Source organism: Colobus angolensis, unplaced genomic scaffold (genome assembly GCF_000951035.1).
Source record: "Colobus angolensis palliatus isolate OR3802 unplaced genomic scaffold, Cang.pa_1.0 Scaffold355, whole genome shotgun sequence".
Lineage (NCBI taxonomy): Eukaryota > Metazoa > Chordata > Mammalia > Primates > Cercopithecidae > Colobus > Colobus angolensis.
The window spans coordinates 58,606-76,098 of record NW_012116877.1 but is presented as its reverse complement, the minus strand read 5'-3'; the positions used below and the strand labels follow the sequence as shown (position 1 = coordinate 76,098).

At 42.6% G+C, this 17,493-nt stretch overlaps 1 protein-coding gene across 5 annotated transcripts in view; it reads left to right on the top strand.

The window, feature by feature from the left end:
- Nucleotides 1-17,493, top strand: part of PAAF1 (proteasomal ATPase-associated factor 1) — a 60,096-nt gene that overhangs the window by 22,950 nt on the left and 19,653 nt on the right. For all 5 annotated transcript variants that reach the window (XM_011953018.1, XM_011953017.1, XM_011953016.1 and 2 more), the window contains 3 exons: nucleotides 4,173-4,271; nucleotides 5,412-5,562; nucleotides 13,960-14,154. In XM_011953018.1, coding sequence (XP_011808408.1) covers nucleotides 4,236-4,271; nucleotides 5,412-5,562; nucleotides 13,960-14,154 — 382 coding nt within the window. In that variant the 5' untranslated portion in view covers nucleotides 4,173-4,235. The remainder of the gene's footprint in view (nucleotides 1-4,172; nucleotides 4,272-5,411; nucleotides 5,563-13,959; nucleotides 14,155-17,493) is intronic.

Genomic DNA, 17,493 nt, shown 5'->3' with positions numbered 1-17,493 from the left:
CACCAAAAAAAAAAAAGGTCGGGTGCGGTGCCTGTCACCTGTAATCCCAGCACTTCAGGAGGCTGAGGCAGGTAGATCACGAGGTCAGGAGATTGAGACCATCCTAGCTAACATGGTGAAACCCCGTCTCTACTAAAAGTACAAAAAAATTAGCTGGGCGTAATGGCTGGCGCCTGTAGTCCCAGCTACTTAGGAGGCTGAGGCAGGAGAATAACGTGAACCTGGGAGGTGGAGCTTGCAGTGAACCGAGATCGCGCCACTGCACTCCAGCCTGGGCGACAGTGCAAGACTCCATCTCAAAAAAAAAAAAAAAGAAAAAGAGCTTTTTACCCTTATTACAAAACAAATATATACTTAGTGAAGAAAATTTAGGACATGTGAAAAAAGTGAGAATCACTCATGTTTCTATATCCTAAAGGTAACTGTTAGGAACTTCTGCTGTATATCCCTTTTAAATAATAATCATAGTAGTAAAGCTCACATTTATTGATTGCCTACTATGAGCCAGCACCATGGCAACTCAGCATATCATTATTTTACTTAATACTCTGTCTTTTCCTTAAATATTTTACCAAAATGGGTTTTTACATTACATGTTATTTTGTAACTTGCTTTTTGTTTTGTTTTGTTGTGTTTTTTCATTTTTTTTGAGATGGAATCTCACTCTGTTGCCCAGGCTGGAGTGCTGTGGCATGATCTTGGCTCACTGCAAGCTCTGCCTCCTGGGTTCACGCCATTCTCCTGCCTCGGCCTCCCGAGTAGCTGGGACTACAGGCACTTGCCACAATGCCCGGCTAATTTTTTTTTTTTTTTTTTTTTTGTATTTTTAGTAGAGACGAGGTTTCACTGTGTTAGCCAGGACTGTCTCAGTCTGCTGACCTTGTGATCCTCTTGCCTTGGCCTCCCAAAGTGCTGGGATTACAGGCGTGAGCCACCGTGCCTGGCCTATAACTTACTTTTTATTACATAATTATATGTCCATTATTCTATGCTGTCTTTCAATGTATTCTTCTGAGAATGGCATGGTATTCTATTGATGAGTTTACTATAATTTAATTTAACAGTTTTATATTACTGGACATTCAAGTGTTTCCAGTTTTGTGATTTTGTATTTTTATGAATACATTTGTAGCTAAAGTTTTACTCCCAAAGATGGGAAGAAATTAGAATTCATTTGTAAAAGTGGAATTGCTGAGTCATAGGGTGTGGGAATTATAAAGCTTCCAGTGTGTTCTAATGCATCGCCACTTAACTGATTTATAGAGTCAATTTTTGCTCTGCGTTTCCTCTGTAAAACATACCATTAGGTTGAATGTTTATCAAGAGTCAGTTGTAATGCCAGTTATATTATTTTTGAAATTATATAAATTAATTAAATATTATGTTAAATCAATAAAATGTGAATGTGAAAAGCAGAGAGCAATTTTTTATTTGAAAACTAGGCTGGGCGCAGTGGCTTTTGCCTGTAATCCCAGCAGTTTGGGAGGCCGAGGCCGAGGCAGGCAGATCATGAGGTCAAAGTTCGAGACCAGCCTGGCCAACATAGTGAACCCTGTCTGTATTAAAAATACAAAAAAATTAGCCAGGCGTGGTGGGGCACACCTATAATCCCAGCTACTCGGGAGGCTGAGGCAGGAGCATCGCTTAAACCCAGGAGGCAGAGGTTGCAGTGAGCCGAGAGCATGCCACTGCACTCCAGCCTGGGCAACAGAACAAGACCCCATCTCAAAAAAAAAACAAAAAACAAAAGCACCACAAAAAACAAAGTTGAATGCTTTGAAAAGACATGATAAAGATGATTAAAAAAAAAAAACTGCTTTAATAGTATGCTGGGCAAGATAAATGCAAAATGTTCAGGAAAAGATAAAAAGAAAAAGCAACACTAGTTGAAATTTTGCTCTTAGATTGCTTTGTAAGTGTGAGTAAAGATTTGCCTTGCTTTAAAGAAACTGGAAGCTGTAAATTGTGCCTTTTGATTATATTTTATTACAAGAAAGTCAAGGTCCTTGTAATAATCAGTGGACTAATGAAAAGTTAGGGAATTTTAATGTATGTTTATATATTTTAGTTAAAATGTAGATCTTTGTGTGTCATTAAAAAAAAATTGAGATAGGATCTCACTCTGTCTCCCAGTCTGTAGTACAGTGTTACAATCATAGCTCACCCTAGCCTTGAACTCTTAGGTTCAAATGATCCTCGCACCTCAGCCTCCTAAGTAGCTAGAACTACAAGGTTCATGCACCACACGTGGCTTACTTTTTTTTTAGATGGAGTCTCACTCTGTAGCCCAGCCTGAAGTGCAGTGGCATGATCTCAGTTCCCTGCAACCTCTGCCTCCTGGGCTCAAACAATTCTCCTGCCTCAGCCTCCTAAGTAGCTGGGATTATAGGTACCCAACACCACACCTAGATAAGTTTTGTATTTTTAGTAGAGGTGGGGTTTCACTATGTTGGCCAGGCTGGTCTTCAACTCCTGACCTCAAGTGATCTGCCCATCTCGGCCTCCGGAAGTGCTGGGATTATAGGTGTGAGCCACCGGGCCTGGCCTAAAAATTTTTTTTTTTTTTTTTTTGAGACCTGTTGCCCAGGCTGGAGTGCAGTGGCCGGATCTCAGCTCACTGCAAGCTCCGCCTCCCGGGTTTACGCCATTCTCCTGCCTCAGCCTCCTGAGTAGCTGGGACTACAGGTGCCCGCCACCTCGCCCGGCTAGATTTTTGTATTTTTTAGTAGGGACGGGGTTTTACCGTGTTCGCCAGGATGGTCTCCATCTCCTGACCTCGTGATCCGCCCGTCTCGGCCTCCCAAAGTGCTGGGATTACAGGCGTGAGCCACTGCGCCTGGCCTAAAAATTTTTTTTTTTTTTTTTTTTTGAGACCTGTTGCCCAGGCTGGAGTGCAGTGGCCGGATCTCAGCTCACTGCAAGCTCCGCCTCCCGGGTTTACGCCATTCTCCTGCCTCAGCCTCCTGAGTAGCTGGGACTACAGGTGCCCGCCACCTCGCCCGGCTAGATTTTTGTATTTTTTAGTAGGGACGGGGTTTTACCGTGTTCGCCAGGATGGTCTCCATCTCCTGACCTCGTGATCCGCCCATCTCGGCCTCCCAAAGTGCTGGGATTACAGGCTTGAGCCACTGCACTTCAGCCTGAGCAACAGAGTGAGACCTTGTCTTAAAAAAAAGAAAAAGAAAAAGAAACTATAAAAGTGAATTTGGAAAACAAAAAGTGAATCTGATATTTCTCTGTTCTTTATTCTGAAAGATCTGTATCTGTGTATTTTCTATAGCTATACCTCTATATAGGTATATGTGGAAATACCTGGGCTCTTGAATCCTCCTTTTGCATCTTAGAACATTATCTTTTGGGTAACTGGGTTCCTAAGAATTAGGAGAGGTATCTTAATTTTCTTTTTATTTTTTATATTTACTTTAAAATTTTTTGTAGAGATGGAGTCTCATTATATTGCCCAGGCTGGTCTCAAACTCCTGGGCTCAAGTGGTCCTCCTGCCTTGGCCTCCCAGAGTGTTGGGATTACACAGATGAGAGCCACTGCACTTGGTCTTAATTTTAAAATAAAATAGCAGAGCTGGGCATGGTGGCTCATGCCTATAATCTCAGCACTCTGGGAGGCTGAGATGGGAGAATCACTTGAGCTCAGGAGTTTGAGACTAACTTGGGCAATATGGCGAAACCCCATCTCTACAAAAGAATACAAAAATTAGTCAGGCGCAGTGGTGTGTGCCTGTAGTTCCAACTACTCGGGAGGCTGAGGCAGGAGAATCGTTTGAGCCTGGGAGACAGAGGTTGCAGTGAGCTGAGACGGGGGCATTGCACTCCAGCCTGGGTGATGGGAGTGAAACTCTGTCAAACAAACAAATAAATAAATGCAACACATGGACACTATGGAAATGAAATGGGGATAGGGAAAACTTTTTAGCTGAAGCATTAGACTACGGATGATTAGAGGAATATCTTTTTGTTTGAAGAAGTAAAAGGTGTTTACTTCAGCCTTGTTGGGAGGTTGATGATGATAACTTTACATCAAACAGAAGTACTTTTTTTGGGGCAACATAGGCTTCAGGAAGTCTTGTAAGAGTGAAACAAGGGAAGTTTATAACATATTTCAAAGGAATAAGAGTATTTCATTATTTCTAACACATTGTTTTCTCTTTGAACAGATAACATGCTTGGACATTTCCAGTGGAGGAGGTCTTGGTGTGTCTTCTAGTACTGATGGGACCATGAAAATCTGGCAGGCTTCCAATGGAGAACTCAGGGTAAAGGATTTGGATATGCTTTTAGGGTCTTAAACACAAAGGGTGGTCTGAGAAGTCTTGGACTGGGACATGGAAGGAAGAATGGCCCATTCTAAAAATATGGGACCACTCTGCATGTCAGTTGATCTCTTTTTCTCCCATTTTTGTGTTTTTTGTTGTTTCTTTTCTTTTCCTTTTTTTTTTTGAGACAGTCTTGCTCTGTTGCCCAGGCTGGAGTGCAGTGCTGCCTCCTGGGTTCAAGCGATTCTTGTGCCTCAGCCTCCCAAGTAGCTGGGATTACAGGCATGTGCCACCGCACACATCTAATTTTTGTATTTTTAGTAGAGATGGGCTTTCACCATGTTGGTCAGGCTGGTCTCCAACTCCTCACCTCAAGTGATCTGCCTGCCTTGGCCTCCCAAAGTGCTAGGATTACAGGTGTGAGCCACTGCTCCTGGCCTCCCGTTTTTTTTTTTTGAGGCGGAGTCTCGCTCTGTTGCCCGGGCTGGAGTGCAGTGGCCGGATCTCAGCTCACTGCAAGCTCCGCCTCCCGGATTTACGCCATTCTCCTGCCTCAGCCTCCAGAGTAGCTGGGACTATAGGCGCCCGCCACCTCGCCCGGCTAGTTTTTTTTTGTATTTTTAGTAGAGATGAGGTTTCACCGTGTTAGCCAGGATGGTCTTGATCTCCTGACCTCGTGATCCGCCCATCTCGGCCTCCTAAAGTGCTGGGATTACAGGCTTGAGCCACCACGCCCAGTCTCCCTTGTTTTTTATTGCCTTCAGTGATCCATTTCCAAGACAGCATAGGATTTTAAACAGAGATGAGTTAAAGGGTCCCCAAGCCACCTCAACTCTTTATTCTTAGAACTAGACCTAGAGATAGCTGTGAGAGCCATGGATTTTTTTTTTGAACCTAGACTCTGGGGTGTTTTTACATGGAATTCAATTCTATAACCTCTATAGCTGAATTCCAGGAAAGAGAGCCAACACTGCCTGCTAGACAAATGAGCTAAGAGATCCTTTGGATATCCTTAGTTTTAAAACCTAGCATGTGGGTTTCGCATGTAGGTATTTCATATAAGGAACCAGAGTATGGGAGGTAAGAAACATCAAGGGATGGACAAGAGAACTAGCATGGAATTTTCTTTTGTTTTTCCAGAGAGTATTGGAAGGACATGTGTTTGATGTGAATTGTTGCAGGTTTTTCCCATCAGGCCTTGTGGTCCTGAGTGGGGGAATGGATGCCCAGCTGAAGATATGGTCAGCTGAAGATGCTAGCTGCGTGGTGACCTTCAAAGGTCACAAAGGAGGTATGAAGTGTGGTTTCTCCAGAAGGCTTCTCTAATGATACCCAGAAATGAATCACTGAAAAGGTAGAAACAGAAGCTAGTTATTCACGAATACACAATCCATCCAGCTGGACATTTAGATGAGCTGCCATTTCCCTAAGGACCAGAAATTCCTTTGCCACACAATCTTTTTATTGCTATCTTGAACTGTCTTACACAGTTGGTTTGATACCTAAAGCCTTTTCCAGCTGGGTGCAGTGGTGCATGCCTGTAATCCCAGCTTTATCAGTTGTTTTCTACAATTGATTAAAAAAAAAAATCTTCTCCAGGAAATCAAATACTTATGTGCTGGGAAATAGAGAGAGTAAGAGAGAAGGAGGTGTGCCTACATTTTCTCATATTAGTCTTTTGGCTGAGAGAACAGTAAAAGCTGGGTAGCTAATGGCTGCATCATCAGACATTATAGATAGAGCTTGATGATTCCCATAGATTTAAATTACAGTTCATGTTTTAAAAATGGATTAGCCTTATAACCAGTTAATATCAGATTATAGAGATAGAGTGGGAACATCTTCCCTTTGTAACTGACTTTTGCAGGGAAAAAATATAATTTAGGCATGTTTTATCCTTAATTGGAATATTGAAAAGGAGATAAGTATGCTATTCCTATTTTACAAGTTTGAATATTTTAAAAATATGTGATAATATCCCCAAATAATTCCTTGATCCTTCTTCTGGAACCATAATACATATTGTATGTACCACTAATTTGGAAATTAATTTGTATTGCCTTCTACTTATGGGATTTTTAACTCTGTTTTTGTGAACCTCAGTACGTTATAACTTGTGTGTGGAGATCAAGTTTTAAGCTTTTTTTTTTTTTAGACGGAGTTTGCTCTGTCGCCTAGGCTGGAGTCCAGTGGCATGATCTCAGCTCGGTGTAACCTCTGCTTCCCAAGTAGCTGGGACTACAGGTGCATGCCACCATACCTGCTAATTTTTGTATTTTTAGTAGAGATGGGGTTTCACCATATTGGTCAGGCTGGTCTCAAACTCTTGACCTCAGGGTGATCCACCTGCCTTGGCCTCCCAAAGTGCTGGGATTACAGACATGAGCCACTGCGTGTTGCCTTTTTTTTTTTTAGACAGAGTTTTGCTTGTTGCCCAGTCTGGAGTGCGGTGATGCCAGCTTGGCTCACTGCAACCTCCCCATCCCAGGCTCATGCAATCATTGTGCCTCAGTCTCTCAAGTAGCTGGGATCATAGGCGTGCACCACCACATACAACTAATTTTTGTGTTTTTTAGTAGAGATGGGGTTTTGCTGTGTTGGCCAGGCTGGTCTTAAACTGGCCACAAGTGATCTGCCTACCTTGGCCTCCCAAAGTGCTAGGATTACAGATAGCCACTGCACCTGGCCCAAGTTTTAAGTTTTGATATTTCTTTATTAAAAACATTTTGCCAGATTACATGCTGATGTTTTAGCAAACACATACATTAACCTGAGTACATAAATGGTTTACTTCTGTGACGTAAGAAAATGGGTACATTGAGAGGGAATAAAAACAATATTCAGAGCCTTCCTCATATTACTGAAGAACTCATCACCTCCTGAAGAACGGAGAGATTTAAGAAGTCAGAATGGCCTACAAATCTGGGGAGTCCAGGAGCCAAAGGAGTCTAGAGGAACAGTGCAAGCTTCACCTCAGATCTGGCCATCCCTTTGAAGGTGTGGGGCACAGGAAAACATCCCTTTGAAGGTGTGGGGCTGGAGTGCAGTGGTCCGATCTTGGCTCACTGCAACCTCTGCCTCCTGGGTTCAAGCAGTTCTCCTGCCTCAGCCTCCCGAGTAGCTGGGATTACAGGCATGTGCCACTACGCCTGGCTAATTTTTTTTTTGTATTTTTAGTAGAGACTGGGTTTCACCATATTGGCCAGGCTGATCTCAAACTCCTGACCTTGTGATCCGCCCACCTCGGCCTCCCAAAGTGCTGGGATTACAGGCGTGAGTCACCACGCCCAGCCTAGAATGTTAAATCAATTTAGGTTTAAGCTTTTATTTGCATACTTGTTCCATTCTTTTAGCCTTGTGAGAAAGTCCTGGGGTAGAGTAGTGCCTTCTGCAGAGTATAACAGCCCTGACTTTTTTCTTGAGAGGGGAATTTTTAGTAGATTGAACAGGAAGATATATTTTAGTGGAAATGACATGAAGTCAGATCCAGGCTAACCTCTATCAGGTCATGAAAGCTCCTTTCCAGTTAGTTGGATAAAGTAGCCCCAAATTTGGGGTTGCCCATTCTTCCACAGCATGGCAAAAATCAAGATAGATCTCTGATAGTTTAACAACATATATATAGATAGATCTGATAGCTTAGCAACCTATAGATTGAGTGATTGTCACTGTCTCCAACCAAGTTGCTTTGTGTGACTTAAAAAAATAAATCTTGGTCCGGGCACAGTAGTTATGCCTGTAATCCCAGCACTTTGGGAGGTGGGGGCGGGTGGATCATACGAGGTCAGGAGTTCAAGACCAGCCTCGCCAACATGGTGAAACCCCGTCTCTACTAAAAATACAAAAATTAGCCTGGTGTGGTGGCTGATGCCTGTAATCCCAGCTACTCGGGGGTCTGAGGTGGGAGAATCACTTGAACTCAGGAGGCAGAGGTTGCAGTGAGCTGAGATCATGCCATTGCACTCCAGCCTGGCCAATGAGTGAAACTCTGTCTCAAAAAAAAAAAAAAATTCTCTTGAGTTATGAGATTTTGAAGCATTTTATTATCCAGAGCCATGAGCCATATTAAAAAAAAAAACAGAAATGGCCGGGTGTGGTGTTTCACCCTGTAATCCCAGCACTTTGGGAGGCCGAGGTGGGCGGATCACCTGAGGTCAGGAGTTCGAAACCAGCCTGGCAAACATGGGAAAACCCCGTCTCTACAAAAAATACAAAAATTAGCCAGGTGTAGTGGTATGCGCCTGTAATCCCAGCTAGTTGGAAAGCTGAAGCAGGAGAATCACTTGAACCTGGGAGGCAGAGGTTCGCACCACTTCACTCCAGCCTGGGCAACAGAGTGAGATTCCATCTCAAAAAAAAAAAAAAAAAGTATATATACATAAATTGGTGCCCCAATACTGTGTGTGTGTGTGTATGTATTTAAATATATATAACTAAAGGATTAGTGTGTTCTCTACTTAATTAACAAGCAGAGGTAAGGTTTCTGTGTGTATGCTGAATTTTTCACATGGAAGGTAGACTAAAAGTAGTTTTGTGTTTGTAATATATGAGTTCAGTAAGTAACTCTAAAATGCAGTTTAATCAGTTTGAAGTTAAATTGCCCAGGCCATTTAAGTAAGGTTGTGAAATTTGGGAATATACATTTATCATCCTTATTTTTTATCATAAGCATTTCATCTTTCATAATCAGTGAAACGTTGAGACCAAATTAAACCCCATTTTAGTTAACTAGTTGGCTTAGGTTTTTTTTCTCATAATGATAGTGGAAATGCTTATATTTATAGAATAATTTTAAGAAACTAAGTTGCAGTTTCAGCAGTTGGGCCATTATTTTCCAAGTTTTTTTTTTTTTTTTTTGAGACAGAGTCTTGCTCTGTCGCCCGGTCTGGAGTGCAGTGGCCGGATCTCAGCTCACTGCAAGCTCTGCCTCCCGGGTTTACGACATTCTCCTGCCTCAGCCTCCAGAGTAGCTGGGACTACAGGCGCCCGCCACCTCGCCCGGCTAGTTTTTTGTATTTTTAGTAGAGACAGGGTTTCACCGTGTTAGCCAGGATGGTCTCGATCTCCTGACCTCGTGATCCGCCCGTCTCGGCCTCCCAAAGTGCTGGGATTACAGGCTTGAGCCACCACGCCCAGCCCCTTATTTTCCAAGTCTTAAATACTTTCTTAGAAATTGGCTATGCTGCCTCCAAGTAATAGGAGGTGCTTCAAGGCTTATTTTTTTTTTCAGAGATCTGAGTCATAGCCATTAATTTTCCCATATACACATGTATGTATATTGCTCTTTAGCAACATTAAAATAGCTTAATATGATAGAGAAACTAAATAATTTAAATAAACTTGTTAAGAATATACACCTGGGAATATGAAATTTGCTTTATTTCTTACAAATACTTATTTCAGGAATAGTTTCATCTAATGTTATTCGTATTTCCAGACTTTGGCTGGGATGTTTTTATGTGATTCTGCTGAATCTTTTCTTGAAAGCAAATGCTTCTGTGTTCTGGTTTATATGGTGAAGACTTGTATCTATTTGGTTTGATATCTAAAGCCTTTTCCAGCTGGGTGCAGTGATGCATGTCTGTAATCCCAGCTATTTGGGAGGCTAAGGTAGACAGATCTCTTGAGGCTGTGAGACCCCATCTCAACAAAACAAAAAAAACAGTAAAACTTTTTGCAGCTTCTGGTAAGTCTTAGCTGTGGCTGCTTCTCTTAGAAAGGCATTCTTGAAATTGCTACTTTCTTTTTTTTTTTGAGACAGAATCTCACTCTGTCACCCAGGCTGGTGTGCAGTGGCATGATCTTGGCTCAGTGCAACCTCCGCCTCCTGGGTTCAAGCAATTCTTCTGCCTCAGCTTCCCGAGTAGTTGGGACTACAGGTGCACACCACCATGCCCTGCTAATTTTTGTATTTTTAGAAGAAACTGGGTTTCACCATATTGGCAAGGCTGGTCTCGAACTCCTGACCTCGTGATCCTCCCTCATTGGCCTCCCAAAGTATTGAGATTACAGGCGTGAGCCACCACGCCTAGCCAAAATTGCTACTTTCGTAGCTTCTTTCTAAAGTCATTCTTCATAGGTTCCCACTTCCCCGGGGTCCTATTTTCTTTATTCTTGTCATGTAAGTGTTAAGAGAACCACACCAGATGCTATTATGAGTGACATTTTACTAAAGGGAGAGTGATAATTTTTCACTCTGCTTTTATAGAAAAGGAAAACTATCTAGATTGCAACTCTTTGCTGAATATTACTTGAAATTTATACACAATTAATAATATAGTCAGCTTTCTAGCCACAGCCATAGCATCTGTGCCTTGAATACATACTTTTCAGAATTGTTTTTTTCCAAAAGCATATATCACTTCCATGGAACTCAGTAGCATTTTCACATAGCGGTTGGAACTTCCCAGTAGAGACATAAAGAGATCTTTGATTGCTTAATAAGACCTGAAAGGCCTTCCTTATGATGATTCCTTAGGATTCTTAAAAGCGCTAAGATATTTTCTAATTAGATTTTTGCTGAATGTATTATGGAGTTAAAATAGAAAGGCAGATTTTCCAAACTCAAAATACTTTACTGACCAATTGCAAAATAAGAAACAAGATGGCAGCAAACCATATGGGCTCGATAGATCTGTTTTTGAGAGGAAGACTGAAAAATCTTTTCTCTAGTAGACTTTATCTAGTGGGTATATAGCTGTGAGAATTACATTTATCTAACAACTGTTGTCAGCTGTATAAATTGAATTTCTTTTTTTTTTTTTTTTTTTTGAGACTCCCTCTGTTACCTAGGCTGGAGTGTAGTGGCACCATCTCAGCTCACTTCAACCTCTGCCTCCCAGGTTCAAGTGATTCTTGTGCCTCAGCCTCCCAAGTAGCTGGAATTACAGGCACCTGCCACCACACCCAGCTAATTTTTGTATTTTAGTATAGACAGGGTTTCGCTATGTTCGTCAGGCTGGTCTTAAACTCCTGGCCTCGAGTGATCTGCCTGCCTCGGACTCCCAAAGTGCTGGGGTTACAGTCGTAAGCCACTGTACCTGGCCTGGATTATTTTTATTTTAAACTGCATCTATTTGAAAAGTTTTTATTTTAAACTGCATCTATTTGAAAAGTTACACTATAGTGATTAGGTCCCACCTGAGTTGCTTTTAATCCTATTTTCCCACACAGACCCTAAATTGGCTACTTTTTAAAGCTGTGGCATTTTCATAAACTCATCTTTTTCTAAACAAAGTGAAATTTCCAGTAAGAATTGAGAGACATGGTTAATCACATTGGATTGGCACTTGTACGTTACGCTGAGTTGCTGTAGAGTTTTTGACAGGGTTTGTGTATCTGAAGTCATTTCATTTTAAGAGGAATGAAAGTATGCTAAAGACCACTAATTAGCTATGTGACCTTTGGTCAGGTACTCTTAATTTATTGGGCACCTATACTAAGCATCGTTAAATGAGTTTTAATAAAACAAATACTAGCCCTGCCTGGATCACCATAGGGTTGCACTACCTCTCTACCCTATACAACTCCGTGTTTTTACACCTGTGCCATTGTATTGTAAGTCTTTTTTTTTCCAGATATATTCTGTTTGTGTATTTTTTTCTCTTTTTTTTCTGTTGTAAGTCTTTGTCTATAATTAAGTCTATTTTTTTGTGCTGTGTATTCCTGAAGCTAGGGACCAAATATTCAGATTATAGATAATAAAGGGCTTCAAAAACTGTAAAACTGATAGACATTTTGGACATTATAACACTCGATCTTAATTCCATCATCTTTTTTGGCAGGCAATTCCCTGTTGAGGTGTGGTATGAGGGCTGGGTAGATAAGAATGTTCAGCCTCCTACTGGGCTCCCCTGACACTACCTTGGCAAAAGTGGAGCACTGACTTATACCGCCTCACATTGCAGACAGGGGAGGTGGAAGTTCAGCTTCCCCATTGGTCCTGTGTCACCTTCTTGGTGAAAGTAGGACACAATTGCACCACCTGACTTGCATCACCTCATTGCCTCCTAGTGGCGTTACAAGCTTGGTTCCCTGCTGACTGACACCTGGGAAGGGGTTATGGGCACCTCTTTGTGCCTCTCAGTGCCAGACGGGGATGGAAGCTGAGCTCACTGCTGGATCCTGATGACAGTACCCTACTTAGCCTGGTCAGCCCCACTGGGTAGGGGAATGGGAGTGCTGCTGCCTGCTTCCATGGGAGCGGGGTAGACGATCACCTCCTGTTCAGCCCCACTGAAACCACGGGGGAGGGGGAGTAACAGTTTTTCTGTTGGTGTCTACTTGTATACGGTGGATGTTGCCAAGAAGATTTCTATTTTGTGAGCTATGTCCTTCTCAGTCTGTGCGCTAGGGGCAACAGACTTTACTGGGAGTTTTGTTTCGTTTTGTTTTTTAACTCTGTTCCTGTTAGCAGTTTTGTGTTGGAGGCTTCTGCAATGTCCTGTCCAGGATATGTGGGAGGCAATAAAGAAATCCAGGAACTCATTGCTGTGTTGTTCTTTAAATCCTGAGGTCCTTAGGTGGTCCACCACCTTCTTTCCGTCATTCCGAGTCTTCCTATGCTTTCTGTGTCGACGACTTTTCAGTTGTAAACGGAAGGACCTAGGAGCAATGGGACTACTCTCTCTTGGCCAGAACCAGAAATCATGTCCTTTTTTCAAATGGGGAGGCTAACCCTTTTAATCAATTATCATTGAAAGCATCAGCAGGATATATGTAATTATTTATATATAGTGGGGTCTTGCTCCACTGCCCAAGCTGGAGTGCAGTGAAGCAATCATGGCTTACTGTAGCCTTGAACTCCAGGGCTCAAGCAATCCTCCCACCTCAGCCTCCTGAGTAGCTGGGACTACAGGCACAAGCCTCATGCCTGAATTAAATTTTTTGTATAGACAGAGTCATGCTGTGTTGCCCAGGCTTGTCTCGACCTCCTGAGCTCAAGAGATTCTTCTGCCTCATCCCCCCAAAGTGCTGGAATTACAGGTGTGTACCACTGTACCTCGCCAAGGCAGTGATTTTCAAACTGAATTCTCTTAGGTGTCTATTTTTTTTTTTCCTCCAAAGTTCTTGTTAAGGTGTCTATTTATTTATTTATTTGAGACAGAGTCTCCTCTGTCTAAGGCTGGAGTGCAGTGGTGTGACCTCAGCTCACTGCAACCTCCACCTCCCAGGTTCAAGTGATTCTTCTGCCTCAGCCTCCTGATTAGCTGGTATTACAGGCATGTGCCACCACACCTGGCTATTTTGTATTTTTAGTAGAGACGGGGTTTCATCATATTAGCCAGGCTGGTCTTGAACTCCTGAGCTCAGGCAATCCACCTGCCTCAGCCTCCCAAAGTGCAGGGACTACAGGCGTGAGCCACCATACTCGACCTCTTAATTTTTATTTTTAAAAAAGGGTTTTGAAGATAAAATAAAAAACTTGAACATGATTGCTCTAGCACACTCCACTAAAAGTTAGATCCAGAATTTGTTTTTCCATGCCTGTCTTTCACAGCTAGACTTTGATTCGTTGGGGAGCTGGGACTCTATTTCTGTTTTTCTAGCACTTGAACATGGCCAGCATGTAGTACCTGTTCAGAACATGTTTGTAAAGGGATGGAGTCATTTATGCAGCTCCATCTTCTCTGCCCTTGTAGTTCCTTTACTCCATCCTCCATCTTAGGGAGTTTTTTTCTCTTGCTAGGTATCCTGGATACAGCCATCGTTGATCGGGGGAGGAATGTGGTGTCTGGTTCTCGAGATGGGACAGCACGACTTTGGGATTGTGGGCGCTCAGCCTGCTTGGGAGTCCTTGCAGATTGTGGTTCTTCCATCAATGGAGTGGCGGTGGGTGCTGCTGACAACTCCATAAACCTTGGCACCCCTGAGCAGATGCCCAGTAAGTTGATAATGATATGTAGGATTGTTTTTTTTCTTGGGCCCCCTTCAGTGATTGCCTTAGTTTCTTTATTTCTTCCTCATCCTTTTCTGCTCTGTACCTGGTATTTCTGTTTTCACCATACAATTAATATTTATTCTGTACCTACTATGTTTCTATTGCTTTGGAATCTACAAAGGAAGTATATGTCATAGCACTGCATTTCAGTAAGTACAGTCTAATTTAGCAGATTAATGCCTATAAAACAGGGGTGTCCAATTTTTTGGCACCCCGGGCCACGTTTGAAGAAGACTTATCTTGAGCCACACATAAAACACACTTAACATTGATGATAGCTGAGCTAAAAATAAATAAATAAATCTCATAATATCTTAAGGAAGTTTATGAATTTGTATTGGGCCTCATTCAAAGCCTCCCTGGGCTGCAGGTTGGACAAGCTTGCTATAAAACATTTAGAGAACAGTAACATTTGGCTGAAATAATTAGTGATTCTTTTTATTTATTATATTCTTTTAGTGATAGAGTCCTGCTGTTTTGCCCAGGCTGGCCTTGAACTCCTGGGCTTAAGTGATCCTCCCACCATAGCCTGCCTAATAGCTGGGACTATAGGCATGTACCACCATGCCTGGCAAATTAGCGAGTCCTAATGCAAATATAATAGGTTTTCAGAGGGATGGAGTGTTCCCGGTTAGTATAGATAGGAAAGGTGTCACAAAAGAAGTTGGCTTAAGCCTTTAAAGGGTAAGTTCAAGTTGAACAGACAGGAATGGTAAGGATAGGACAATGGGAGCTAGGGCAAGGGGTAGGTGTAGGGGCAATTTCCATTACAGCTTGGACGTGAAACTGAGTGTTATATAAAAAGATACGCTTGGCTGGGCTAGAAAGTTGAATTAAGAGGGGTAGTAGTAGGAAATGGATTGTATAGCTGTGGTGAGAGACTAATAAAGGTCCTAATAAGGCAACTTTCATTCCTATTTTCCCATAATAATAGTTGCATCTTTGTTCCATAGGACAATTTTTTTTTTTTTTGAAATGGAGTCTTGCTCTGTCGCCCAGGCTGGAGTACAGTGGCATGATCTTGGCTCACGGCAAGCTCTGGTTCCTGGGTTCACACCATTCTCCTGCCTTAGCCTCCCAAGAAGCTGGGACTACAGGCACCTGCCACCATGCCTGGCTAATTTTTTGTGTTTTTTAGTAGAGACGGGGTTTCACCATGTTAGCCAGCATGGGACAATTTTTTTTTTCTACCATTGTCTTAGCCCTTCACATTTTAAAAAATAGACCTTATTTTTTAGGGCCATCTTAGGTTCACAGCAAAATTTAGCAGAAAGTACAGGGGGCTGGGCGTGGTGGCTCACGCCTGTAATCCCAGCACATTGGGAGGCCAAGGAGGGCGAATCACAAGGTCAGGATTTCGAGACCAGTCTGGCCAACATAGTGAAACCCTGTCTCTAGTAAAAATACAAAAATTTAGCCGGGTGTGGTGGTGTGTGTCTGTAATCCCAGCTACTCGGGAGGCTAAGGCAGAAGAATCGTGTGAACCTGGGAAGTTGAAGTTGCAGTGAGCTGAGATTGCACCATTGCACTCCAGCCCAGGTGACAGTGTGAGCCTCTGTCTCAAAAAAAAAAGTATAGGGAGTTCTTATATACCTTTTGCCTTAACCACCCACACATAGCCCTCCTCACTATCAACATCCCCCACCAGAGTGGTACATTTGTTGCAGCTGATGAACCTACATGACACATTATTTTCATCCAAAGTTCAGAGTTTAAGACTTATTCTTGGCATTATACATCCTATAGGGTCTGACAAATGTACAGGGACATGTATTCACCATTGTAGTATCATACATAGTAGTTTCTTAGCCCTAATAATCCTCTGTACTCTGTTCAAGCAGTTCTTCTGTCTCTCAGCCTCTCGAGTAGCTGGAACTCTAGGCATGCACCACTACACCTATCTAATTTTTTTTATTTTTTATTTTTGTAGAGACAAGGTCTCACTATGTTGCCCAGGCTGGTCTTGAACTCCTGGCCTCAAGCAATCCTCCCATCTTAGCCTCCCAAAGTGCTGGGATTACAAGTACGAGCCACTGCTGCTGGCCCTAAAGTAATTTAAATGAAAATATTATTTCTCATTTTCTGTACTTTTTCATTTCCCGTTTATTCTTCAGCCCATTCTAGGATGGTTTATGCCCAAGTACTTGACTGAAATGGCTGTTGTTAAAGTCACTAGTGACTTTCCTTTTTTTTTTTTTGAGATGGGGTCTTACTCTTGCCCAGGCTGGAGTGCAGTGGTACGATCTCTTGGCTCACTGTAACCTCCACCTCCCAGGTTCAAGTGTTCAAGTGATTCTTGTGCCTCAGCCTCCCAAGTAGCTGGGATTATGGGTGTGTATTTTTAGTAGAGACGAGGTTTCACTATGTTGGCCAGGCTGGTCTTGAACTTCTGGCCTCAAGTGATCCGCCCTCCTCAGCCTCCCAAACTGCTGGGCTTACAGGTGTAAGCTATGGGGCCCAGCCACCAGTGACCTTTCTCTTGCCAAATCCATCTTATTTCTCTGTGCTTGTCTTTCTAAATTTAGTGGTATTTCACATAGTAAACCCTCTCCTCAGAGAACATTTTTTTCATGGCTTCTGTGATACCACACAACACTGGCTTTCTTCCTGTTTCATTGACTGCTACTTCTTAAAGTTCTCCTTTTATGAAACTCCCCTCTTCTACCTTTAAATACTAGAGGGCCCCACTATTAAGTTCTGGGCCCTCAACTGTAACTACAGTTTCTTCCTTTGTGACCTCATCTGTTCCATAGCTATCATTGTTTAAACTGATAATGATTTCCAAAGTTCATGTAAAGCATAGACCTCTCACCTGAGTTTCAGACTCCATTTCGATGTCTGATAAATAAGTTGAACTTACCTTGTCTAACAAGGAGTGTTTGATCCCTCCCCACCCCAAACTGTTTTTTTCCATCTCAGAAAATGACACCACTATCTACCCATTTGCTCAAGCCTGAAGCCTGAGATTCACTCACAGTCCACCCCGTCTTTCCTCATGTCCTGCATCAGCAAAGGCTACCATCTCTAACTTCAAAGTGTTTCTAATTTTTCTATTTCTCCGTCTCCCTCCCCATCTCTCCCTTCCTCCTGCCAACATCCTGGTCCAAACTATCATCACCTATTTCCTGTACTACTGCCTAGACTATTCTCCTATAAGCCATTCTTTTCACAATCATTGTGGTCATTTAAGAAAATCGTGCCGAGTGTGGTGGCTCACGCCTGTAATGCCAGCACTTTGGGAGGCCGAGGTGGGCAGATCACAAGGTCAGGAGATTGAGACCA